This window comes from Mauremys reevesii, linkage group 13, assembly GCF_016161935.1.
Source record: "Mauremys reevesii isolate NIE-2019 linkage group 13, ASM1616193v1, whole genome shotgun sequence".
In the NCBI taxonomy this organism is placed as follows: domain Eukaryota; kingdom Metazoa; phylum Chordata; order Testudines; family Geoemydidae; genus Mauremys; species Mauremys reevesii.
In genome coordinates this window covers 18,594,755-18,621,530 of record NC_052635.1, presented here as the reverse complement: position 1 = coordinate 18,621,530, position 26,776 = coordinate 18,594,755, and the positions used below count along the sequence as shown (strand labels likewise).

Genomic DNA, 26,776 nt, shown 5'->3' with positions numbered 1-26,776 from the left:
GCATCCCCTCGCAGAGGCTGGCTCAGATTAGACGCCGAAGAAAAGACTAGGGACGACATGTTCCAGGAACTGATGGCCTGCTCCAGAGCGGAGGCGGCAGAGCAGAGACAGTGGAGGAGACCCTGTGTCAGCAGCATCGCACACACATGGAACGGGAGGATAGGTGGCGGCAGGAAGACCAGCAGGCGACTCAAACGCTGCTTGGTCTAATGAGGAGCAAACGGACACGCCCGGCGCCTTGTAGATGTTCTGCAAGACCGCAGGCAGGAGGAGAGAGCCCCCCTGCAGTGCATCTGCAACCGCCCTCCAACGCCAAGAAGTCCTGTCCCCCCCTCACCCAAAGTTACAAGAAGGAGGGGCGGTAGGGGCCGTGAGAACTGTCCCTGCACCGCAGCAGACCGATAATGTTCGAGACAACTCTCGCGCTGTAAATTTGTACAAGCTCTTTCCTTACAGCATCAACCAGTCCCAACTCCAAGTTTAAACCCCCCACTGTGTACTACATTATTAAAAGCGGTTTGGTGTTACTCACTGTTTCCGTCACGTTTCTCGTGTCAGAAGACTTTCTGTGGGTGTGTGTGTGGGGGGGGAATTGTAATTGCAGTGCATAGCCCACAGTGCCATGGTACAGACTTGGGTGCAGGGTCAACTGCAGGGCACACACAGACTGCAGTCACTAGGCACCAGGGACAGTCTGTGTGGTGTATGCTGCCCCGGGTTTTTCCTTGATGTGTATGCTTGTCCAGGGTCCTGGTGCCTGCCATCCCCGAATGTAAAGGCAGGCTTCCCTTCACATGCACTTCGACCGTAGCCACGATCCTCCCCGGTGCCCTGAGCCCCAAAAAGAGCCCTCATCCAGGGGCAGATACTCACCCTTCCCCCACACCCCTCACCCCTTCCAACGCCCAAACCCACAGCCGTCATGTTAACCCCTATCCAAAGACGGCACCCCTCGCCCCTTCCTGCAAACCCACCCATTCCTGCAACCCTCCCCCTACATGCACAACCACCGTAAACCGTCCCCCACCCCACAGACCTATGTAGGAGCAGGAGGCTGTCCGTCCTCTTTTGGACAAGCGGTCTGTACATCAGTGCACACCTTACCCAGCACAGAATGCTTCCATGTTTCAATCAAGAAACAGAAATGCAAAGTCAACGAAAGATTTATTATTAATTACTGAAACATGTCCTTAGTTTTAAAACGTCCTTTGGAAGTGGGGGAAACTTGGTTTGTGATCAGGCTCTCTTAAAATCAAGTGGACAGTCACAGGTTACCCTGCTCTGCGAGGAAACTCGCTTTCAAAGCCTCCCTGATGCACATCGCTTCCCGCTGGGATATTCTCTCGGCACGGGTGTCTGGCTGATCGTAAACAGCAGCCAGGCGATTTGCCTCAACCTCCCAAGCGGCCAAAAAGGTCTCGCCCTTGCTCTCACAAAGATTGTGGAGCACACAGCAAGCAGCAATAACTACGGGGATATTCTTTTCGCTGATGTCCAAGCGAGTCAGTAAGCTCCGCCATCTCCCCTTGAGACGTCCGAAAGCACACTCCACCACCATTCTGCACTTGCTCAGCCGGTAGTTGAAGAGTTCCTTCTCATTGTCCAAGGCGCCTGTATAGGGCTTCATGAGCCAGGGCATTAGCGGGTAGGCCGGGTCCCCGAGGATCACTGTAGGCATCTGCACATCCCCAACCGTTATTTTGTGGTCCGGGAAGAAAGTACCTGCCTGGGCGTCTAAACAGACCAGAGTTCCTGAACACACGCGCGTCATGAACCTTGCCCGCCCACCCGACGTTGATGTTGGTAAACGTCCCTATGGTCCACCACAGCTTGCAGCACCATTGAAAAGTAGCCCTTTCGGTTAATGTACTCGCTGGCCTGGTGGGCTGGTGCCAGGATAGGGATGTGAGTCCCATCTATAGCCCCACCGCAGTTTGGGAATCCCATCGCGGCGAAGCCATCTATGATGACCTGGACATTTCCGAGAGTCACTACCTTTGAGAGCAGTTGCTCAACGATTGCGTGGGCTACTTGAATGACAGCAATCCCCACGGTAGATTTGCCCACGCCAAAGTGGTTCGCTACTGACCGGTAGCTGTCTGGCGTGGCAAGTTTCCAGAGGGCTATGGCCACTCGCTTCTGCACACTCAGGGCAGCTCGCATCCTTGTGTCCTGGCGCTTCAGGGCAGGGGACAGCAAGTCACACAGTTCAAGGAAAGTGCCCTTACGCATCCTGAAGTTTCGCAGCCACTCTGTGTCATCCCAGACCTGCAGCACTATGCGGTCCCACCAGTCTGTGCTTGTTTCCCGGGCCCAGAATCGCCGTTCCACACCATGAACGTGACCCATTGCCACCATGATCTCCACTGCCCGGCGTACCCTGGTTTCTGAGAGGTCTGTGCCACTCTCCTCACCGCGCTGCCGGAGCCTCCTCGCCCGGTTTCTCAGCAGCTGACTGTGGAAGAGGTGGACGATAAGGTGCGAGGAGTTGACAACGGCCATAAGTGCAGCGATGATCGCAGCGGGCTCCATGCTCGCAGTGCTGTGGCGTCCGCACTGTAACCGACCAGACAAGGGCGCGAACAGATTTCCCGCCGGCGCTTTCAAGGAAGAGAGGGAGGGCGTGATTGACGGTTCAATGACGACACTAACCCAAAACCACCCTCGACACATTTTTTCCCCCAGCAGGCATTGCGAGCTCTACCCAGCATTCCAATGGGCAGCGGGGACTGCGGGAACTGTGGGATAGCTTCCCACAGTGCACCGCTTCCAAAGTCGATGCTGGCCCCGTGAATGTGGACTCAGAAGTTCGAATTTGTGTATTTAGTATGGATACACAAATTCGACTTATTAAGGTCGAATCCACAAATTCGACTTAAGTAGATTCGAAATAGTCCTGTAGTGTAGACAAGGCCTCACTCTCCCTTGGGGGCAGAGGAATAGCCCAGCAGGGCTTGGGTTGGAGAGCTGTGCACAATCACAGATAACTCCGGCCGCTTGTTTCACCCCAGGAGTGCCTCACTCTTTCCCACAGGATAACTGTGCTGGCAAGAAGCTGACTTTGATTTTGAAGACACTGGTGTCTATCTTCTCTCTCACGTGCCCATCACCAGGTCTGAGCTTGAACATGGGCAGTGACTTCACGAAGGCAGCGAGGGAACAAGGATGGAGACAGAAATTCCACTACCCTTCCCCATTCTCTGGAGACTGGGTGTAACATGTCTTCCCCAAGCTGGGTGACAGCTTGCCTGACCCTCCAAGTGGCAACAGGAACTTTTTGATTCCCGTGAACAGCCACATGTGCATGACTCTGCGGCCCCCTCGTTCCCAGTAACTAAGGAACGTTTGCCTTCAGAATCAGTGGCCCTTGAAAGGATAAAGTGGTTTCTACTTTGCTTTGCCAATCAATCTGCACCTCTGTTGTTGTGATTCAGGGCGCTGGAGTGGCTGCACTGCTCACTCGTGCTGAACACAGCAGAGGCAGGTACTGTTTGCTGACTGGAGCATTGTGCTGGAAAAGGAGAAATCACCGTGGTCTTTTGGGGTATGTCTTCACAGCCCACAGCAGCGAGCCTCCCAGCCCAGGCCTACAGACTCGGGCTTGCGCTGCCGCGCTACTAATGCCCGTGTAGACGCTGCAGCTCTGGCTCTGAACCCACCCCCTCCCTAGGCTTCAGAGCTGAGCTGCAGCCCAAGCTGCAACATCTACACTGCTATTTACAGCAGGGTAGCGCAAGCCCGAGTCTGTCAGCCCAGCTCAGAGACTAGCTGCCATTTGCTGTGTAGACACACCTCAGGGGTTAGCAAAGCCCAAGGCACCTGCTCTGAGATGGCGAACGCACCCCGCCTGGCACAGCTGGGGACCCTGCTTTGGAGGCAGGGCTCAGGTAGCACTGGGAAGGACAGGGGGAGAAAACACAAGGGGCCAGAGTGCGTGACCAAACAGTGTGCCTTCCCCACAAGGCCTCTGGGAAACACAGCAGCATCCCCGCCTGAACGACCAGCTGCCAATTCCTGCCAGCCACTCCGCCCCAGAACGTCATCCGGGTAGCAAAGGGCCATCTCCAGAACAGGCCGCTGGCCCTGGCGGGAGAAGGATGCAGCACAAGGGGCCAACGAAGGGAGAGACTCTTCTCAGCACAGGCATTGGGAGAGCAGGTGATAACTGCTAGGTCTTGAAGTATAAACAGAACCAGAGCATGTTTCAACTGTGTTCCAACCTTAGCTTTTAACCCAGTTAGGACGTGGGCCAGCCCCACGTGTGCTGAATGGCCAGGCTGGATACCTACTACCCGGCACGGCAGATGTTATAACATAGAACATATAAAGAATTGTTTCCTGGTGGAAAAACAGACAGAGCATGAAACAGACGAAGGACAGAGCAATTCTCCTCGCTGCAGGAACTGTGGGGTGAGGTTCTCTGGCTTGGCTTATGAGGTCAGACTAGGGGACCCCAATAGTCCCTTCTAGCCCATCTATGAAGAGAGATGAGCAGACAAGAAAGGGAAGAAAACCGTCTAGTGCAGGGGGCAGGAGAGAGAGCCAACCCACCATCTGCACTGTTTCTAAAGATAAATGCCTCATTGTCTTGGGTGCAAATACTTATGAAGATGCCATGTTACAACCAATATTGTATCTGATTTCTCTTGATAGGGCCCTAGGACCATGTCCTGCCTTGGGAGGAGGGAGAACACGTTTGTGTCTTTGTCTGCGGGGAAACACGCAGGCAACGGAAATCAGGCAGGTGTCTTACTATTACTACACTTACTACACTCTTACTATTGTAATAGATACCCAGGCAGGCTCCCCTAGTGCAGAATGCCAGGGCAATGCCAGCTGGACACTTGCTGCTTCTGGCAGCAGTACTGGGTTTGGAAATACTTGACTAGCTAACGAAAGGTAGGAAGTTACTCCTGGAATGTCTGACGTTTGCAGGGGAATTACTCCCAGCCACTGGAACCACGGCCTGCCTATTCCTGCCTGGCAAACTCCAGTCCTGGGCACGCACTGAAAGGTCTGGAAGGTACGTGCCCACATGCAGTGGAGCCCTGGGCGACTCCCCCTGCAGGACACTGGCCTTCACAGGCGAGTTCGCTTTGTAGAACAATTTTGAAAGACAGACCGGTTGTATCAACTGTACTGCTCCCTCCCGGTTCTCATCCTGTGCTCCTCACCATAGAGTCTGAGCACTTCACTGCTCCAGCACTGACCCACCACCCAGGCCTTCTGTAGCCTCCCCGTCCCTCTCAGCTGCCTGCCCTAGGCTGGAAGAGCCCCATAAGCTGCTGCCACAGGGTACGACCAGGATGGACTGGGCAGAAGAAGCACTTCATTGCTGTCCCTCTCCCAGAACCAGGCTGCCTGATACAGAGAGAGGTCATGATGCCAGCTTACGGTTCTTTCACGGCTCAGTGTGGGAGAGCCTGCTCCCTGGACTTCGTGCTGTGCCTCTTTTTGCCTTTACAAAGGGCTGAGATGTGCTGTGCTCTGCAGAGATTGCCAAGGGAATCCAGCCAGTTAAATGGCTGAGCTGTGTGAGTGACCCATCAGCAGAGCCACAGGCCAACAGGAGAGATGTGGCCAGTTCTGGAGTAATCTACAGCACAGGAGAGCAGGTCCCTTTTTGAGGGGGATTTGGACCCCCAAGTTCTGCTCATTCTGATACATTGCTGCAGTCGGGAGGCGAGGGGTGGCCAGGCGGCTACGCTGCTCCCTGCATGTCGGGAGGAGCTGGAATTGGGGGTGCAGCCTGGACTGGGAGACTCGGGTGCACGCCGCTGGTAACTTCCAGTCTGAGTGGCTCAAAGGCCAGCAGTCGCTCAGGAGGGTAGTGTCGGAGTACTCCGGAAACTCTCTCCATCAGGAGGACATGCAGAGGGAAGCAGTGGAAGATCCCTGAACCCAGCCCTGGCTCCCCCCCAATCAGAGTTTCAGGTCTTTCCCCGTCTTGTCCCAGAGGATTCATGGGAGCCCATGGCAGCACAAGAGCCATCTCCTAAGCTGTGCCAATGTAATGAAACAGATGGAGAAAGTGCAGCCCCGCAGAAGGAGCCAGACACTCCAGAGTAGCAGCAAATGGGAAAAGTAGAGAGGTCTAGCTGGCCCCTTGCCTCCAACTGGCCCTCTGAAAATGGAAGGCAAGCTAGGGGCCATGCCCAGTCCTCTAGCCCCAGAGGCTGCTGTGAGTGGGGGAGGAATGTGACGGGCGAGCTCACCAGGCAGAGCACAGCACATACCACAGTGTTGGGGAGACAGAGATGTGCAAAAGTGCGATCTCAGAGTCTCCAGCTTTAGGGCCCATTGATTTCAACCCACAATCTAGTCAGGGCACATTAGGAGTTTTCCCCCAGGAAATATGGTTTTAGGCAACACCACGAACGAGTCTAGCATACAGCAGGCTGTTCACTAGGACCCCTGGCAGCAACACTGCCAGACTCCGCCGGACATGCACTGGCTCAGAGAAAACTCACTTGCCAGGGGGATTTGTGCCATGATTTTGCAGGGAAAAAAAGAGTCTGTAGCACCTTGGACCCATCTCTCCTTCTTCCCTGCAACTCCTGCCGCGCAGCACTACCCCAACATGCTAGATGCCAGTCACACAGGCAGGAGGACATTGCCTGCCCCAAAGAGCCAGCCATGAACGAAGACTGGCTCACAACAAGGGTGACTGTGTTCAGCTATTGCAAATGGTAACGACACTGGGCTGGGAGCCAGGAGACCTGGGTTCTGTTCCCAGCTCTGCCTCAGACTTCCTGGGGGACTTTGATCAAGTCACTTGCCCCTCTGGGCTGCAGCTTCACAAGCTGTGAATCCCCTTGGGAATTTACACTGCCCATATCTCCACACTACCTAAGCACTGTGCACAACAGCAACACGAGCCCAGGAGAAGGCCTCCTGGGGAGTCTCCTGACCTCCCTACCAGGGCTTCAGTCCTTCACGGCGCAGCGTGCGTGGAGCGCCCCATGCACAAGGCAGGAGAGACGTGCCCGTGTCAACAGCAGGGCTGGGGGAGTGGGAAAGCAGGGACAACCACTGGCAAAATCCCAACAAGAAACACACTCGCTTGTTGTCAGATCAGTTCCTCGGAGTAAAAACAAAGCCTCTAGCCAAACACACTAGCATCCAGTTATTGTTCCTTGGCTGACGTGTGCAAGTGACCGTGAGCTCTGCCCCAGCTCCTTGGCAGTGACACCCCTCACGGCAGCCCCGCTAGGCTGGCAGAGAGAAAGGGCTGGGGCAGGGTGACAGGAAAGGAACCTGCCAGCCCAAGACCCCGGTGCAGTCCAAGAGGCTCTGCCCCCAAAGGTGTAGTCTCCCGCCTGGTACCCTCTACATAAGGAGCTGGTAGCCTGCATCTGTGGCTCGGTAGCTCGGCCTTTCCTGGCAGCCGTCCAGCAAGGGGGAGCGAATGATTCATCCTGAGTTCACCCTTAGATCTAATTCTGGCATTTCACCCCGATTGCAGCGCACTGAACGCAGCCTGCTGTCTAGCCGGCTCTTCCCAGCAGGGAGCCCAACCCCCAGCGCAGCCAGCCCAGCTTCCCAGGCTGTGTCCTCAGTCCCCGAGTCCACACCCAGCAGCCAGTGCCTGCAGGGCAGAGAGCTGCACAGCAGTTACACAGGAGAAAGTTGTAGGCAGTACAAAGCCTTCCCTACCTTCCAGGGTCTGGCCTCTTCTCTGCACTGCTCTGCCCCGTGCTCTTCTCCACCTCCTGCAGCAGGGCCGTTTGGACCGGGCTGTTTCTCCCATCACTGCTTGCACTGTCTGTGTGCTGAGGCCCCCTGCAGCCAGACTGGGACCTGCGTTTCATGGCCTGGAGCTGTGCCAGCGGCACAATGTCACAGCCCTGTGGCCGGTGCCATATGGTTTGCTGGGTGATGGCGTTGTAGTAATAGAAGCGGTTGTTGTTCTGGTCAAACAGCTCCCACCACTGCTTCTGGTCCGACTGGCGAACTCTCAGGTTGGGAGGTGGCTCCCAGCCACACTCACCGGTGGCCAGGTTGACATACATTCGCTCCCGAGAGCGGGGCTCGATGATCTCCACCCAATCCGAGCTGCAACAGCAAAGAAAGGCACAGTCAGTCTGGGCTGGGGGCACAAGGCAACAGCAATACCCCACGGGCATGCAGCCAGCTGCCTGTCAGTCCCTGGGCCAGGACTCGGGGTAGGAACAAGCAACCAGGCTCTGGATCAGTGTTACAGTGACCTGTGTGAAGGGGGAGCTATATTGGGCTGACACCTTTTTGGTGGAAGGAGGCCTACACAGCGTTTCACATCCTGCTTATTGTTTGGAGCCACAGGACAATAAAGTCCAGGCTCCGTGTTCAGCTGGAGGAGCATGGGAGGTGTCAGGTTGTTACAGTCGCTCCAGGACCACAGGCAAAGGGAGGCAGCTGTTCAATCCTTAACAAAGACACCTCTTTCCAAGACAGCATTAGTCACTGACACAGGTTCAACATGACCCCAGGTTTTAAACAGTGTGACCAAAACCCCCTTTCCCACTTAGCTCCGCATTCCCTTGATTAGCCATTTGTTTCATACGCACTAGTTCTCCGGTCACTATGAAGCCCTCTGTCCTCAAGAGGGTCTGATTTCTAGTGTAACAGCACAAGAAGAAAAACCTCTTTGTTTTCAGCCTGGTCTTCCAGGCGCTATCAGAAAACAGCAGAGAAGGGCACATGCCCTTTCAACAAAGGGTCTAATAGCTCAGGCTGCCTTTCTGCTGAGCTGATGAGGAGTTGCAACAAGCCAGAATGGCAATGGCAGGGCAGAGGACCCAGAGGCTGGGGGCATTCACGTCTGAGTGCCAGGAAATACCAATCCGTGGCTCTCACATGCATAAACAAAGGTTCCAGGTGTGACCCAAGTGTTGCTGCTTTGTCAGGGAACCTGCAGCCACCACATATTGCACAGCTGCAGGAACTAGGGCCTCAGGACCGGTCTTGCACACAAGACTGGCACCTGCCTAAAGGTGTGAATTACAAGCTATGTTGTTCGGGCCAGATCTGGTGAAACAGAATGCTGCTACTTCAGATTCAAAGTGCCCTATTTTGATTTAACTGAAGTGGGATTTTTACCATTGAAGTTAATGGGAGAACTAGGTGTTCTGCACTTGGCCATTCATTTAAGTGCCTAACTTTAAGAACATAAGAACATAAGAAAGGCCGTACCGGGTCAGACCAAAGGTCCATCTAGCCCAGTATCTGTCTACCGACAGTGGCCAATGCCAGGTGCCCCTGAGGGAGTGAACCTAACAGGCAATGATCAAATGATCTCTCTCCTGCCATCCATCTCCATCCTCTGACGAACAGAGGCTAGGGACACCATTCTTACCCATCCTGGCTAATAGCCATTTATGGACTTAGCCACCATGAATTTATCCAGTCCCCTTTTAAACATTGTTATAGTCCTAGCCTTCACAACCTCCTCAGGTAAGGAGTTCCACAAGTTGACTGTGCGCTGCGTGAAGAAGAACTTCCTTTTATTTGTTTTAAACCTGCTGCCTATTAATTTCATTTGGTGACCCCTAGTTCTTGTATTATGTGAATAAGTAAATAACTTTTCCTTATCCACTTTCTCAACATCACTCATGATTTTATATACCTCTATCATGTCCCCCCTTAGTCTTCTCTTTTCCAAACTGAAGAGTCCTAGCCTCTTTAATCTTTCCTCATATGGGACCTTCTCTAAACCCCTAATCATTTTAGTTGCTCTTTTCTGAACCTTTTCTAGTGCTAGAATATCTTTGAGGTGAGGAGACCACATCTGTACACAGTATTCGAGATGTGGGCGTACCATGGATTTATATAAGGGCAATAATATATTCTCAGTCTTATTCTCTATCCCCTTTTTAATGATTCCTAACATCCTGTTTGCTTTTTTGACCGCCTCTGCACACTGCGTGGACATCTTCAGAGAACTATCCACGATAACTCCAAGATCTTTTTCCTGACTCGTTGTAGCTAAATTAGCCCCCATCATGTTGTATGTATAGTTGGGGTTATTTTTTCCAATGTGCATTACTTTACATTTATCCACATTAAATTTCATTTGCCATTTTGTTGCCCAATCACTTAGTTTTGTGAGATCTTTTTGAAGTTCTTCACAATCTGCTTTGGTCTTAACTATCTTGAGTAGTTTAGTATCATCTGCAAACTTTGCCACCTCACTGTTTACCCCTTTCTCCAGATCATTTATGAATAAACTTTAGGGTCCTGTTTCTGAAAGTCTTGGCCTTCGTCCCCATGCAGTTTGACCAAAGGGTCTTCAGTCTGCCCGTCCTGGAGGCCGCTCAGAAACTGTATTGAATTAAAAGCTCAGACACGGCACTTGGTTCACTTTCATCTGAACAAAGGGCTGCAAGAACTCCTCTCCCCTGCACAGGTGAGTCAGGAAGGAGAGGGCTGGATCTGGGCAGGCCAGCCCATAAGATGACGCTGGAGAAAGGTGACTTCAGGTCAGTTCTTTCATGGGAAGGAGCTGGCAGGACTTTCCCGGAGAAGGTGCAGAACCAGAACCAGTGGTGGTGTGCTGGTAACAAGCATGGCTGACAGTGTGCTCAGAGTACAGCACAGCAGCAGGTGCCCAAGGCCAGACCGCAGGGATCTCATTTACAAGGGTCTCTCTGAAGGTTTGGCCTGCTGGGGAAGCCAAGGAGCTGGAGGAGTTTCCCTGCAGGGAGGAGAAGACACAAGCCCTACGGAAGTGAGATACTGTGCACCACTAGAATGCACAGGGCAAGCAGGACAAGTCAAAAGCTCAGCTGATCACAGAGAGCAGGACTAACAACCCGTCCGCGATGAGCTCTCTGCCTGGGCCCTGAGCCGGTACAAAAGTAAGTAGCCCGGCCAAACGCCCAACAAATGAGCATATTGGGAAAGACATACAACACCCAGCACTAGGCCCAGTATTAGGCCTGGGTAATGGGCAGGGGCCAGGAATGCTGTAGCAATGCTGGACTACATCTGCAGATTGTTCCCTAACATCTGCATTCGTCTGCAGGGGCTTAGCCTCACTTGATGGCTCTTCCCGGGAGGATGTTTAAGAGCCCAGCTCTTTGATATTAAGGTCAGTGTAAGGCATTAGGCTGGTCAGTCAGGTGATATTTGTTAGCCACTGGGGGTAACCGGGCCAAACGATTCAGAAAACCCACCATCTCCTTCACAGGTCCCACGCTTGGGCACTGGCAGTCGTTTTACCTCTCTTTCCAGTTAACACCTCCCCCCAGCATTCAAGGCAATTCTCACTTTTGTTAACCCAGGTAAGGATAGCACTGGTGGGCCTGGGAGTGACAGCCTCTTGGTTTGGAGATGAAGACCAAGCACAAAAATCCCCTGGTGCCTGTACCGCGGTCATGGAGCGGCACAATTACACACTGACAAGGGCCCATTCACAGAGCGCAAACCAAATCAACCCCCACACAGCTCACCACCGAGTTGCAGATTAACCCTTTCATGTATGTTCTAAGTTGTAAAATGCCCCTATTGCAGCTGGCCCTGGGCACCGTAACGTGTTAAAACACTGCCAAAAGCCAAGCCAGAGCTGACAGGAGTGCACTTTGTATATAAACTCCCGTCCTCGTGCCTTTGGGCCAGAGAAGAGAGAAGGGTAATTAACTAGGGCCAGTCCGACCCACAGGAACAGCACTTTCTAGCAGAGGGCCCTCCACAGAGAATATTCTGATCTCAGATCCCAACAGTTTACATCTAGAGGGCAAGAGCCAGCTTCACTGCTGAGGCAGAGCATGAGCAGGATGCAGCCCCTTGGACAGTCAGGATCCACACACACTAACAGCAGCTCCTTGAATGGCACCTGGAAGGGACCAAGAAGCCACTCATGCACCAGGCTCTTTATGACCACTCCCGATCAGCTGTTGGAGCTTCTGGCTGGTCTTCACATGTAGCCCCATGGAGAGCATATTGCAACCTCCAGCCTGGGTCATGACCAGGCCCTATGGAACTGCAGCAAGGCCCATGCCAGAGAGAAATGGTCACAATCACCACACCAAGACCAAAGCCACTTAGAGAGTCAGAAATTATCATAGAAACAAAAAGAAGGGGCCCATATTGCTAACCACTTCGAGGGCAGCTGGCCCATCCCCACCAAACTCCAGCATGTCCCCAATCACCCAGGATTACATCCACCTACCAAGACAGCCCAGGCAGCTTGTTTTCATTCATGTCACTGTCCCAGGAGAGAGACAAAGCTGTGTGATATCAAAGCCCTCGGGGCACCACACTCCACCCACCCCCCACACCCCACTCTGCTGGCCTCCCGTACAGATCAGTTCGGAAAGGGGGAGACAGGGGTCCAGCAGGAAGCAAGTAGCCTTCCACTCACCTGCAAGGCCACTTCTCCATCCAGAGGCGGGGGTGTTCGCATCATTTATAAACACCGAAGTAGAATTAAGGATACTCCAGACAGGCGTCCAAGGCTGACCCACTAGCTCCAGTATTCACCCCAAACTTAGGGTGCACGTGCCTCTCCCCACCGCAGGGAGAAGCATAATGCTCAACCTACGTGACCACCATACACATTGCCAGGGTAAGTCACCACCTGAGCGCCTCTCCACAGACAAAGCTAAGTACTCCCGGTAAGCTGCTTTGGCTGCGTTTGCTCTCAAATGGCCCTCAGCAAAACCTGCAATTGGCTCTCAGCCAGCTGTCAGGACTCACGCCGAGCCTTGATCTCCCGCAAGGTGCAGGCTGCAGAAGGGAGTCTCAGGTTATTTTAATCCTAGTTATTGACTAATTCAAATTTGTACATTAATACCGAGAGGAGGGGACACTACTGGGGTGTGTTTCACTAGAGCACTCTGTCCTTTCTCCACACCCGCAGAGAGGATCTCTGTCCTTTCAGCCTGCATGTGATCTCTACAGTAGCAATGTGAACAGACTGGGGGGCGGTGTGGGCATCAGGAATGCCAGCCAGGAGGCCACTGCAGGACTCAAACAGGGAACGGGAAGGGCCTAGCAAGATATAGCTGTGTGGACAGAAAGAAAAGGCTAGATCTCAGAGACGTTATGGAAACAGCGGCCAAGTGTGGACACAGCCCAGACATGAGGGCGAGAGAGAGGAAGGAGCCAAGATATGGGCATGAGTGACAGGGTGGTGTTGTCAGCAGTGAGAACAGGTATTTGCATGGCACTTTTGTAGTTGGCATTGCAAAGTATTTATGTGCCAGATATGCCAAACATTCATATGTCCCTTCATGCTTCGGCCACCATTCCAGAAGACATGCTTCCATGCTGATAACGCTCGTTAAAAAAAAAATGTTAATAAAATTTGTGACAGAACTCTTTGGGGGAGAATTTTATGTCTCCTGCTCCTTTGTATTCTGTGTTGTAATTGAAATTAATATATTTGAAAATGTAGAAAACATCTAAAATATTTAAATAAACGGTATTCTATTATTAACAGTGTGATTAATCATGCAATTAATCATGATTAATTTTTTTAATCGAGCGATTAATTGCAATTAATCTTTTTTATTGCTTGACAGCCCTACTTATTAGTGAGATAAAGTGGGGGAGGCAATATTCTCTATTGAACCAGCTTCTGGTGGTGAGAGAGCCGAGCTTTCAGGCTTACACAGAGTTCTTCCTCAGCTCAGGTAATATTGCGTCTGCCTCACGCAGCAGCTTGGTTTGAAGAGGGGCACAAACACCAGGAAACACTTCCCAGCACAGCGAAATCCACTGCACTGGGGCAACAGCCCTCCAGGTCTGCAGCGGGAGCTCCACCTCCAGGGACATTTCAAACTAGAGGGGGCAGCACACTAGCAGGAAGCTCCCTGGGTGTAACAGGGGTTCTTAAACTGGGGATCAGGACTCCTCAGAGGGTCGTGATGTTATTACATGGGGGGCCGCGAGCTGTCAGCTTCCACCCCAAACCCCGATTTGCATCCAGCATTTATAATGGTGTTAAATATATAAAAACATTTTTTTAATTAATAAGGGGGGGGGAGGTTTGCACTCAGAGGCTTGCTGTGTGAAAGGCGTCACCAGTACAAAAGTTTGAGAACCACTGGTCTAAAACATCTTTCTTGCTCTAATGTGCAGAGCTCTCAGTTCCACACTGGTGTACACAGGCTCCCCAGAGCCCTGCTCACCATGCGTCAATAAACAGCAATCAACATTATCTTACCCATTTCAACTCTACCCAAGGGCTTTCATTTCATTATTCTGAAGGCTGTTCCTCCCCACCAGACTCTTACAGACTGGAGGGAATTCAGATATTCCTCATTTCCACTCTTCTTCTCCCCCCGCACCCCATTTCTTTGGGGAGGGAGTGGGATGGGGGGATATCTGTCAACTACTGGGGTCCCACAGGGATCATTCACAGCCAAACACTATTCCATAGCTATCAATGATCTGAAAGAAACCAAAAATCATCGCTGAGCAGCTGATGGGCTGATAAACCGTGACAAGGACTGAGCAAAGTGGATCAGCTGGAGAACTGGGCTCATGCAGACGTGTTTTAGTGCAGCCAAATGCAAGCTCACACATCCCGGCAGGAGGAATGCAGGCCATGCTCGCAGGCTGGGGGGACTGTATCCTGGAAAACAGTGACTCCGAAAGGGGCTCCGCAGTCCTGGTGGAAACCAACTGAACAAAAGCTCCCAGCACATTGGGGCTGAGGGTAACATGAGCCCTGGCTCTCTAACCAGGGGAGGGCAGAACAGGAGGAGTAGAGAGGTGCACTGATTCTCTGCATAGTGCTGGTGAAGCCATTGCTGCTCCAGCATCTCCAGTTCTAGCGCGCACACTACAATACTGAAAAGTGGAGGATGAGTCAGAGGAGCTGGGCTGAACTGGGGAGAGTCCAGGGCTCTGGATCTCCTGAGGATGGAGTTTGCTGAGTGTTCCTGCTTTCTGTGCTAACAAGCTCTGTTCTAAGTTGTCTTCCTGATAACTAATAAACTTTCTGTGTTACTTGCTGGCTGAGAGTCACTGCTGATTGTGGAGTTAGAGGCAGGGCCCTTTGAGGCGTGTGAGGCTTCCCCAGGTGTCCCATCCAGCGGGACTGGCTGCGGGGAGCCCATGGATGGACAGGGGGCTGAAGGCTCGAGGTCAGACCCAGGAGGCGCTGAAGCCAAGGAGGTTTCTTGACCAGGTGAGTGCGCGCCCTGAGGGGAGAGATGCTGGAGTAGAGTCCTGCCTGACTTCATTCAGAGCCGTGTGAGAGCGCCAAGCCTGTGACTCCGTGACAACAACCTGTGGGGCTCCAGGAAACCCCTTGACCTCAGCCAGAGAAGGCAAACTAGGGAACGTGAAGCAGGTGTCTTCCCAGAGGTGATGGGCAGGGTACTCAGCAGGCTGGATTCCAGCCTTCGCCCCCGCCCTACAGGAACTGGAGAGGAAGGAGAAGTCTCCCTTCCCTCCCCAGAGCTCCAGGCTGCCAACTGGCAGAAGAGCTGAGGCAGTCTCCACCTGGAGGTTTAACAGTGTCATCCCTACAGCCCCACCCTGTCTCTCCTTTCAAGCATGTTGTGCCCCTCCCGCAACGTACATACACAGCACAGCATCTGCTTCCAGCGGTCCAACCTGCCTTCAGGCCAGAAGAGCCACCCACTCCAGAGAGAGTGACCTGTGCAAACTGCACAGGACTCCAGCTAGCAACAGAAATCCTGCTTGAGAGACCTCCACATGCCCGCTGAGCAATAAAGCCCAGACTCCTGGACTTCTCTAGGCTGCACAAACCCACTAGTCCAACCCTTTCACGGCAGCAGGGCTAATCCCTATAGGAGTGTTCACCCGCCTCATGGAGCTGACATGTGGGGCTGGAAAGCTCTCTCTAAGCTCTCCCCTAGTGACCGCACAGCCGGCTGGCTTGGCTCACTTCTGAAGTGAGGACAGCAATGCAAAAGTCAACTCCTCCTGTGGCAAGACTTTCACTGTCTGGCTCCTCTCCGCCAAGCCCAGGAAAGCTGTCATTTAAATTTAAAAATAAAAGCATGGGTATACATCTCCACAGCTAATACGCACACAGGCATCCCAGCAGCAAAAATGACAGAGAAACCAAGGTAAATATAACTCCAGCCGGCACCCAAAAGGTTCCACTGCCTCTGAAAATAGGCACTGTGCAAACAAAGCAGCATCTGTTCAGCATGAGACGTGGACTGGTCTGTGAAAATACAGAACAAATGGCTCACTGCCACCGTCCAGGTCTGATCCTTTCACATCAACACACAGCTCCGCTGGAAGCCTGCAAACAGCCAGCCATGAGTAGGGCAGGGAAGCCCCCCTCCAAAAGCCAGCTCCCAGGGTGGTGGAGCATGCCCTGCGGCTGGGTAACTCTGTGACACAGGAGGCATGGAACAGAAGACTCCAGTGGGCTCTGCCCACTTTCGGAGGTAGGCAGCGCCCACAGCACTCACTGAAGTCAATATGAACTGTGGGTTCCGAACCTCAGCCACCCACCTTTGGAACCATTGCCTGTGACATTTTAGAAAAAGCAATGTTGTAAAGAACCCACTGGCCTCAACTCATGCCAGCGCTAACCCTCTGCCCCCGTTGGGAAGAGCACAGGCTCCCAAGGCTCCATTCTGGAAAGACAGGGCTCCAGAAAGGAGAATTTGGCTGTTTCCCTCCCGGGTGCAGAAATAATTCTCACTCCCAGTCTCCTTGACATCACAGATTTTACATCTGGCCCCCCTATCAATTAGGGAGCTTTCCACCTACTGCAGATCTTGTCAGCATGCTTCCAACTACCCAACTGGAGCCTGATTTTACACTGGGTCTCAAGGCTGCTGCAGCAGCTGCTGGGAGCAGAGCTTTGGCCCCTTTGCAGAGAGGACAGCCAACCCCCTGAGGAAGGCTGGCCAGAACGGAGGGTGCATTGCAGGGGCTCACTATGGCTAGACGCCAAAACTAAACAGCTTCCTGTGAAACCCAGGCTGCATCTCTGGTGCAGAGGCCGCACAAGGAAAGGAAACAGGAACCTCAAAACAGCCATGACTTCTTGGGAGAAACTCAGCGAGGGGGCAGAAGGAAATCCCCTTAGATGCAGTGCTGGCTCCAGGCCATGGGTGCACCACAAGGGTGAAAGATAAGTGGATTGCATAACCAAAGCAGCCCAGCCAGAGCTAGAGGTATAGCACTACAGACCTGTGCCCCAGCTCCTGGAGTCACATGATTACAGCTGAAGCTGAGCTTTCAGTTAAAAGAAAAAGTAATTTTCTAGCCCTCATGGTTGTAAAGAGAAACTTGAAAATGTGACCCGAGCATGACTACCATCCCTGTGACATCTGCCTGAGTGTGCCGAGAGCCTGAGACAACAACTCCAAGAGAGAGGAACAGTCCCATGCTTCTCGATAGAGTGTTAATATCAAGCCCCTGTGCCACCACCACCCCAGTATGTGCAGAAAGAGAACAGTGCAGGGGCCCACTCACCAAGCAGATAGAGCCTGGCTGTTGAGGTAAGTAGTGGAACACCCCCTGCCTCTGTGGGGTGGGAAAAGGGTCCCCTCCTGCCACCCTTGTAGTTGCTCTAGAGTGATAGGGAGCCCCTGCAGCTGACTCCAAGGGAAAGGGTGACCCTGCTGTTCTGAGGAGGGGGGCTGCTGCTGCTCCTCTCAAGGAGAGAGAGGGTCTACTGTTAATGAGGAGTCCAGTGGCACCTTAAAGACTAACAGATTTATTTGGGCATAAGCTTTTGTGGGTAAAAACCCACTTCTTCAGATGCATGGAGTGAATCTGAAGAAGTGGGTTTTTACTCACGAAAGCTTATGCCCAAATAAATCTGGTAGTCTTTAAGATGCCACCGGACTCCTCATTGCTTTTGTGAATACAGACTAACACAGCTACCCCTCTGATACTTGGTCTATTGCTGCCACCTCTGTGCCCCCAGAGTAGTAACAGGGCTCAGCTGTGGGGCTCCACCCAGATACCTTAACCCCACCCTTAGATGCCTGTCCCAGGCCCTTACAACTGGATGGGAACATTCAGACCCTCACACAGGCTGCAGCCACTTGCCTCATGTTTTATTAAGGGCCAAAGGCCATGGACAACAGCCCGTTGGGAAAGGCTGTTCTGGATGTGGCCTGGGCAGCCCAAAAGTCTTAGGGGGCAGGACGACCAAGCTTCCTCATTCTTGCTGGGGGACCCACCCCCTACCCAGGGCCTGGAGCAGCAGGACAGGTTCTCCTGGGGCTGCCCTGAGTGGCAGGGCACAGGGCATTAAGGACAGCTCCCACCTCACAGGACAATGCTTTCTACTACCACGGCCGGCCGCTGCTTCCTGGTGCCCACCCTCAAGCAGGCCTAGTGGAGACAAGGCAGCACATGGCCAAAGGCTCATTCCTCATTGACTTTACAGAAAGATTAAAAGCCCCAATCTCCCATGTGACTCCACTACGGCGTCTGCTCAGCTCAGTGAAACTTGAGATGAGCCGTTTGGCCTTTCAGGGCCTGGGCATTTCAGACCGACAGTCAGCAAAGTAGCCTCCCTCCCTCACCTTCCCAGGTGCACTGCCCCAATCTGGGACTGACTGCCAGAGGGGCATGCAGCACCAGCAAGCACTCATCCTCAGTCCCTTGCCACACTGATCAGCTTTCAGAGAGGCCAGTTCTTCGGGCTCTGCAAGTCTAAATAGAAAGGAAAACAAAGATGAACCCAGCCCAACTCTGCTCCCATCCAGCCTCAGTTTAATTGCATGCTATGCCGTGCAAAGCAACAAGCGCCAGCTGCCCCCAGGGTATGTCTGCAGGTTCACTGCTTTCAAAAGCCTGGGAACCATTCCAAAGCTGGGCTTTTGGAAATACTGTACCTCCATTGAAATGAATCTCTGAAGCCCACATCCTGGCTCTTTCCTGTCCAGCCAAAAAAAGATTTAGCACAGAAAATAAACAGCAAGTTTAACAATACCTCACCGAGAAATTATTAGAAAAAATATTACAGCTTGGATCACAAGCCTCCTAGGAGCAAGCAATGCTGTGCATTCCTGACAAGGAGCTATGCACTCAGCTACAGCAGCAATCTGACCTCGCAAACTAATTATCTTTTGGTAATTACAACTCAGTTCCTCTGCATGCCGAGACATTTCCTGTGCAAACGTGGCAAGATGTACTGAACAACACTCCTGGGCCCCTAGATGGCACCTTTCATCTGAGGATCCCCAAGCGCTTTCCAAGCATTAACACCACCCCATCTTCCCCAGAGGTAGTTGAGTCAGGAGTAGAATTGAGGAGCTCTGCTTTAACAGCTAGATGCACTCCCTGAATTCCTCTTGCTATTGGGAAGAGGGCACTGTGATCCTGTGATCCGAAACACCGGGAGATGAAAAGGCCGGAAACACCGGGAGATGAAAAGGCTCAACAGATGCCTCCTCACAGGCAGGGGCAACTGTCTGGAAAGTTTTCCTCTTAAACATTAAAAGAGATTCCCACTGTTCCCTCATTTCCACCAAACAAGGGAAAAGCTTCTGGGGAAGGATTCCCATTGGCAGACACGCAGTCGGCAGGGATTAGGCAGCGAGGGAAGCATTATCAGCAGACTGACAAAGCGACTGCTTGCCCTTCATGCACAGCTTCAGAGCAGGAGGCAGTAAATACTCAAGAGAGTCAGCAAGGCCACAAGAACTAGTCCAGCAGCAGCATTACTTCCACTGCTCTGCAAGGATCCTGCCCACCAGCCAACAGGCAGTCTCCAATCCTCTTAATGCCTCCATGAGACAACAGTCTCTGAGGGTCATGGTCAGAGCCACAACGCTGCTCCCCCTCTCTAAAGGGAGGTGACATCAAGGATGCACTTTCCAGGGCACTCCCAAGCTAAGATGGTTGTTTCCAGACCAATGGGCCTCATCTACATTAGGAAATGGTATGTCTGAACATGGGGCTGGCTCTAGTTAGTACCTATCTGGCCCCCAGCACCGCAGCATCTGAGCACCTCACAATCTTTAATGGATTTATCCTCCCAACACCCCTGCCGTGCTATCAGCCCCATTGTGCAGAGGGGGAACTGAGGCACAGGGAGACAAAGTGACTGGCCCCAGGTCTCACAGGAAGTGCATAGCAGAGCAGGGAATTGAACCAAGGGCTCCCGAGTCCTGAGCAACCAACCTCTGGTCCCTCTTCCCATAGGGCTTAACCATACCCAGCTAACATGCTGGTGAACACGTTGTTCTACATGGACCTCAGAAATAGGGTTGCCAACTGTGGTTGGATGTATTCCTGGAGGTTTCATCACATGACACAATCTTTAATTCCTGGAGCCTCCTGGACAATCCTGGAGGGTTGGCAACCCTACCTCAAAAGTCCTGATTAGCATTGTCAGCACACAGGACTGTAAGCACAGGTAAAATGTGGTAGTGTAAACAGGGCCACAGGCTCTGGGACAGCTGAATCCCTGGTGTGGATTACAGTGTAATAGGACAAATAAAGCTGAGGGCACCACGGGCCCGCAGGCAGCTTTCAGACCGTGGTAAATCACTGGGGTGCACCTGGCAAAGTCTGAAAGACAACCCCCTAAATCCCCAGGGGACCAGATCGATGCTAACCACTCTTTCCCCACTCTCACAAGGAATAACATCACATCACTAGTATTCTGACTAGCTCAAGGATGCAGCGGAACTCCCCGCACCATCACCACTGTCTTCAGTGCTTCCTCTCAGCATTAGCAAGAAGGCACTAGAGGAGTGGAATGGGCTGAGAGTTGGCAGCTGCTGCCTGGGCCGTTGGTGCAAAGAGAAGAGCAGCCCAAGAATGAGAGCACTCTGCAGATTAGAAACGGCTCTGACAAATCATCATACTAGGGCTGTCAAGCGATTAAAAAAATTAATCGCAATTAATCGCGCTGTTAAACAATAACAGAATACCATTTATTTAAATATTTTGGATGTTTTCTACATTTTCAAATATATTGATTTCAATTACAACACAGAATACAAAATGTACAGAGCTCACTTTATATTATTATTTTTATTTCAAATATTTGCACTGTAAAAAAACAAATAGTATTTTTCAATTCACCTAATACAAGCAATCACTTTATCATGAAAGTTGAACTTACAAATGTAGAATTATGTACAAAAAATAACTGCACTCAAAAATAAAACAATGTAAAACTTTAGCGCCTACAAGTTCACTCAGTCCTACTTCAGCCAATCGCTCAGACAAACAAATTTGTTTAAATTTGCAGGAGATAATGTTGCCCGCTTGTTTACAATGTCACCTGAAAGTGAGAACAGGCGTTCACATGGCACTGTTGTAGCCAGTGTCACAAGATAGTTACGCGCCAGATGCGCTAAAGATTCATATGTCCCATCATGCTTCAACCACCATTCCAGAGGGCATGCGTCCATGCTGCTGATGGGTTTTGCTCGATAATGATCCAAAGCACAGCAGACCGACGCATGTTCTTTTTCATCATCTGAGTCAGATGCCATCAGCAGAAGGTTGATTTTCCTTTTTGGTGGTTCAGGTTCTGTAGTTTTCGCATCTGAGTGTTGCTCTTTTAAAATCTCTGAAACCATGCGCCACACCTCATCCCCCTCAGATTCTTAAACCTTGGGTCAAGTGCTGTAGCTATATTTAGAAATCTCACATTGACAAAATGCAAAGAAGGTACCAATCTGCTGTGAAAGTGTTCTTAAAATGAACATGTGCTGGGTCATTATCCAAGCCTGCTATAACATGAAATATATGGCAGAATGCAGGTAAAACAGAACAGGAGACATACAATTCTCCTCCAAGGAGTTCAGTCACAAATTTAATTCATTCATTTTTTTTTTTAAACGAGCATCATCAGCATGGGAGCATGTCCTCTGGAATGGTGGCCAAAGCATGAAGGGGCATACGAACGTTTAGCACAGGGCTCGGCAACCTTTCAGAAGTGGTGTGCCGAGTCTTCATTTATTCACGCTAATTGAAGGTTTTGCGTGCCAGTAATACATTTAAACATTTTTAGAAGGTCTCTCTCTATAAGTCTATAACCTATTGTTGTATGTAAAGTAAACAAGTTTTTTAAAATGTTTAAGAAGCTTCATTTAAAATTAAATTAAGATGCAGATCTTATCAGTTTAATGCAGTGGTTCTTAACCTGGGGTGCACGCACCCCCTGGGGCAGGGCTGGTGCAAGGATATTTTGCACCCTAGGTAAAACTTCCACCTTGTGCCCCCCCCCCCCACACATCGGTTCATTGAGGGGCAAATCCCAACGAGCCATTATAGAACCCAGGGGCCAGCCATGCCCAGGGGCTGCTCCCCAGACCAGGTTCCCGCCTCCCTGCCCCCTGAACTCCCCTGGAGGGTGCACAGACCCCCCCGCAAGCCCTCCCCACCCCACCCAGGTGGCCCCCAGCCCGAGTCCACTCACTGGCTTTGCCAGGCTTGGGCCGCTGCAGCAGCTCGGCAAGGAGGAGCCGCTTTCTAGAGGCACCGGGGAGCCAGAGTGACCCGCTTGCAACAGCAGTGAGCCCCAGCCATGGAGGAGCCAGTGCGGTGCAGGGGGGCAGCAGCCCTGCAAAGGCAGCGGCGCCGCTAGCGTGGGGCAGCTGCGCCCCCTGCCCCTCCTGCTCAGGCTGCAGCCCGGCACCCCCCAAGGGGCTCCTGCAGGCTGCAGTGGATGTATGCGGGCGCCAGCCCCCATGCACCCCCCAGCTTCCCCCTCGTCTAGGGTTACCATATTTCAACAATCAAAAAAGAGGGGAGAGCCCTGCCCCAGCCCCGCCGCCATCCACTCCCTCCCACTTCCCACCCCGATTGCCCCGGTCAGAACCCCCAACCCCCCCTGCTCCTGGGACCCCTGACTGCCTCCTCCTGGGACACCCCCCACCCTAACTGCCCCCCTAGGACCCTACCCCTTACCTGTCCCCTGACTGCCCCAACCCTTATCCATACCCCTGCCCCCAGACAAACCCCCGGGGACTCCCACGCCCCATCCAACCACTCCCCACCCCGATAGGACCCCCAGAACTCCCGACCCATCCAACCCTCCCCCTGCTCCCTGACTGCCCCCTGGGACTCCCCTTACCAGGCCCATGCCGGTCAGACGCTGGCTCCACATGGAGGCAAACCTCCATGTGGAGTGCTGAGGCAGCGGGGGGTGGGGAGCTGCGAGAGGGGCAGTGGCGGCTCACACTTCCGGGAGCCGCAGAACCCGAGCGCGGTGAGGGGCGAGCCGGAGGGCGCGCCTGCCCAGGTTGCGGCCTGGTGCCTCCCCGGGGGGGTTCCTGCAGCGGATGCATGCAGGCGGTGGTCCCCGTGAGCCCCCCGGCTCCCCTTTCACCGAGCTTGGGCTCTGCAGCTCCTGGGAGTGTGAGCTGCCGCCGCCGCCCCTCCCACAGCAGGCTCAGGGCCCCGCGCCCCAGCAGCTCACACTCCTGGGAGCCACAGAACTCGAGCACAGTGAGGAGGGAACCACGGGGCGCGCCTGCCGATGGTCTGGGGTCCCAGTCGCTGGCCCTGCTCAGCCTCTGCCAGCCTGATGTTCCATTCATTCGGCCGGCCGCGCTCTGAGCGGGGCCGGCAGACGGAACCCTGGCTGGCAGCCGCGGGCCAGGCAAATTTGGCTCACGTGCCAAAGGTGGCACACGTGCCGTAAATTGCCGACCTCTGGTTTAGCATATCTAGCACATAAATACCTTGCAATGCTGGCTACAAAAGTTCCATGCGAATGCCTGTTCTCACTTTCTCACATTATAAATAAGAAGGCAGCAGTATCTCCCGTAAACGTAAACAAACTTGTTTGTCTTAGCGACTGGTTGAACAGAAGTAGGACTGAGTGGACTTGTAGGCTCTAAAGTTTAACACTGTTTTATTTTTGAGTACAGTTATGTAACAAAAAATCTACATTTGTAAGTTACACTTTCACAATAAAGAGATTGCACTACAGTACTCGTATGAGGTGAATCAAAAAGTATTTTTTGTTTTTCATTTTACAGTGCAAATATGTGTAATAAAAATAATAATAGAAAGTGAGCACTGTACACTTTGTATTCTGTGCTGTAATAGAAATCAATGTATTTGAAAATGTAGAAAAACATCCAAAAATATTTAATAAATTTCAATTGGTATTCTATTGTTTAACAGTGCGATTAATCATGATTCATTTTTTTAATCGCAATTAATTTTTTTTGAGTTAATTGCATGAGTTTGCTATTAATCAACAGCCCTACATCACACATAATGTATGCAACTGCTCCAGTGACTGGGCATTAGCCCACATCAGTCAAGCTGTGAACTGGGAATAGAACAGGATTCTTCAGCCAAAGCTACACAACTGACTTATAATTTTTGTTTTGGAACAGGCTACCTGTGTAGCTAGTGAAACCAGCCAGACTGCACAGCTGCAAACTACTTAAAACTTTTACAGCTAACTTTGCAGTGTAGGCTGATCCCCATCCAGCAAGGGGAGCAGGGGTAGATCCCCGATGCTATCACTTTCAGAACAAGAGGATCAGAGCTGGGACTACATAGGACGATGCGGGCACCACCAGCGGCATCTCTCAAATGAGCAGGCAGCCAGAACCCAGAAGGACATACCATACGTGGGACAGCCAGGAAAGGGAACACGCAGTCTAGGAGCCTCACGAATGCCCTTAGTAAAGAGACCCATTCATGATCACACAAGGAATAATAAACAAGATGAAAACATTTGCAGATGACTCAGAGCTATTAACTGTGAGGAATGTCAACCTGACCTAACCAAGGTAGGTGAATGGGCAAGCAGAGGGCAGATGCAATTCAGCATGCAAAGGGCATGCACACTGAAGGAAATAATACACAACTATTCACAGCTTACTAGGTTCTAAATTAAAAGGAGCAACTCAGAAAAAAGTCTAGGGCATCAGTGCAGGTGGCTCAATGAAGAACACCGCACAACCTTAATTCAGCCCCCTCATGCATATGCATTAGGATACAGCTTTTAATTACATACTCATCTACTATTTTTTCCACAGGATTCCTGCCCCAGTGAGCATACAGAATGGATGGTGCTCACTGCATGAGCCGCTATATAATATTTTGTTCTATCCTCGTTGTTTAATGAGTGGCCCTGGGGTTCATTTTACTGCGTATTATTCAAAAGGTGCTCTGAGGACAGAGCTATTCATTTCCTTGTACGTTTTTCTATCATGCTCATCGCTATAGTATCTGAGTGCTTCACAAACATTACAAAATGTATTTTCATAACTCCCCCTGTGAGGTGAGGGAGTATTATCCCCATTTTACAGACGGGGAACTAATGCTCAGAGAGATTAAGGTTAACAGTGTCCACTAACTTCGGATGCCCATTTGAGGTGACCAAGACCTGTTTTTTCCACAGCACAGTTCACCAGCGTCGGAACCAGAAGTGTTCAGGTCACAAAGTTGAACACTCAAAAGTTAGGAAATGCCAGAGGCAACCATATGTGCGGTGGGAAAAACATGATCATACTGCTAAAGGTCAAGATACACTATGACACGAGATCAGATGCATTCCTAGCTATCCATAGCAATCCTAAATAATTGCATGATCAAAATTGCATTAAGTTTACACATTCTGCTTAATAGATTTTGTATTGCTTCTATCTGCTACAGCCTGATGATGGCATTCGTTAGGTTTTCTAAAAATAAACAAATAGATTTTTGATATTTTATTTTTTATAAAACATTACAAAAAATCATTTATATAATTCTCTTCTATGGGACATGTTTACCTCCTGACAAAGTTGTTTATTGTTATTTTTATTTATTTTGCAGACGCCTTTTTCCAAGGAGATTTACAATTTAGGGTTACAATTGTTAAAATATGCATTATATAGAAACAAGGACAATTCGGCTGTAATGTTACAGAACTGCAAGTTACAATTCAATAAATACTATAATAAACCTCTACCCCGATATAACGCTGTCCTCAGGAGCCAAAAAATCTTACCGTGTTATAGGTGAAACTGCGTTATATTGAACTTGGTTTGATTTGCCGGAGTGCGCAGCCCTGCCCCCCCGGAACGCTGCTTTACCACGTTATATCCAAATTTGTGTTATATCGGGGTAGAGGTGTACTAATAGTGCAGCATTAATAGTGGAGTATCTGCAGTAAAATGATAAATGCAAGGGAAGTACAATACATGGAAGTGCAAAAATAAAATGCAGTCCGATGTTTATAACTAAAGTTGTCTTTTTTTTTGTTTCTTCATGTTATAATTATACCTTAAATATTATAATGTGGCTACATTTTGCATTCTGGTTATTTACATTACACTCTGTGGGATTTTTAAATAGTATTTTAATTCCCCCGTCACTTTGGCCTTGGCCCCTCCACTTCTACAAAGGTTCCGGCGCCCTTAGCACAGATCCCACTGGCTTCAATTGCAGCTGTGGGTGCTCACCACTTTTGAAAACCAGACCCAGGGTCTCAAATTGGGCACCCAGAAAATGAGGAAAACGTAATCGGTGACCACTAGCTCAGTTTAAGTGACTTGTCCAGCACCACACATTAACTCTGTGGCTGAATCAGGACCAGTTCTCCAGGGCACCGTGTAACTGCCTTAGCCATGAGACTGAACTCACTCTTCGTATAATCCCCTACCTCATTCACTGCACACCCTGCAAGTTCTGCCAACAGATGAGGTAGAATGACAACAGATAACTGCCTCCTTTACTCCTAAGGGAATTCTGCGCCAAAAAAATACAAATACTGTGCACAATATTTTAAAATTCTGCAAATTGTCAAATAAATGTGGAGGCTCCAGCATGGCATTGGGGAGCACAGGCCACTGGTTGCACAGAGGTGGGAGATCATTGTGAACCCCCGCACATACCCCTGGGACACAAGACTCAGTAGGGAGGCTGCACC

At 51.2% G+C, this 26,776-nt stretch overlaps 1 protein-coding gene across 5 annotated transcripts in view; it reads right to left on the bottom strand.

Moving 5' to 3' along the window:
• Positions 1-26,776, bottom strand: part of LOC120381110 (rho GTPase-activating protein 39-like) — a 120,035-nt gene that overhangs the window by 61,001 nt on the left and 32,258 nt on the right. For 4 of the 5 annotated variants that reach the window (XM_039499200.1, XM_039499202.1, XM_039499203.1 and 1 more), the window contains exon 2: positions 7,657-8,055. In XM_039499200.1, the coding sequence (XP_039355134.1) occupies positions 7,657-8,055 (399 nt within the window). Of the gene's footprint in view, positions 1-7,656; positions 8,056-26,776 lie in introns of those variants that run through there. The other variant, XM_039499204.1, reaches the window with a different exon arrangement.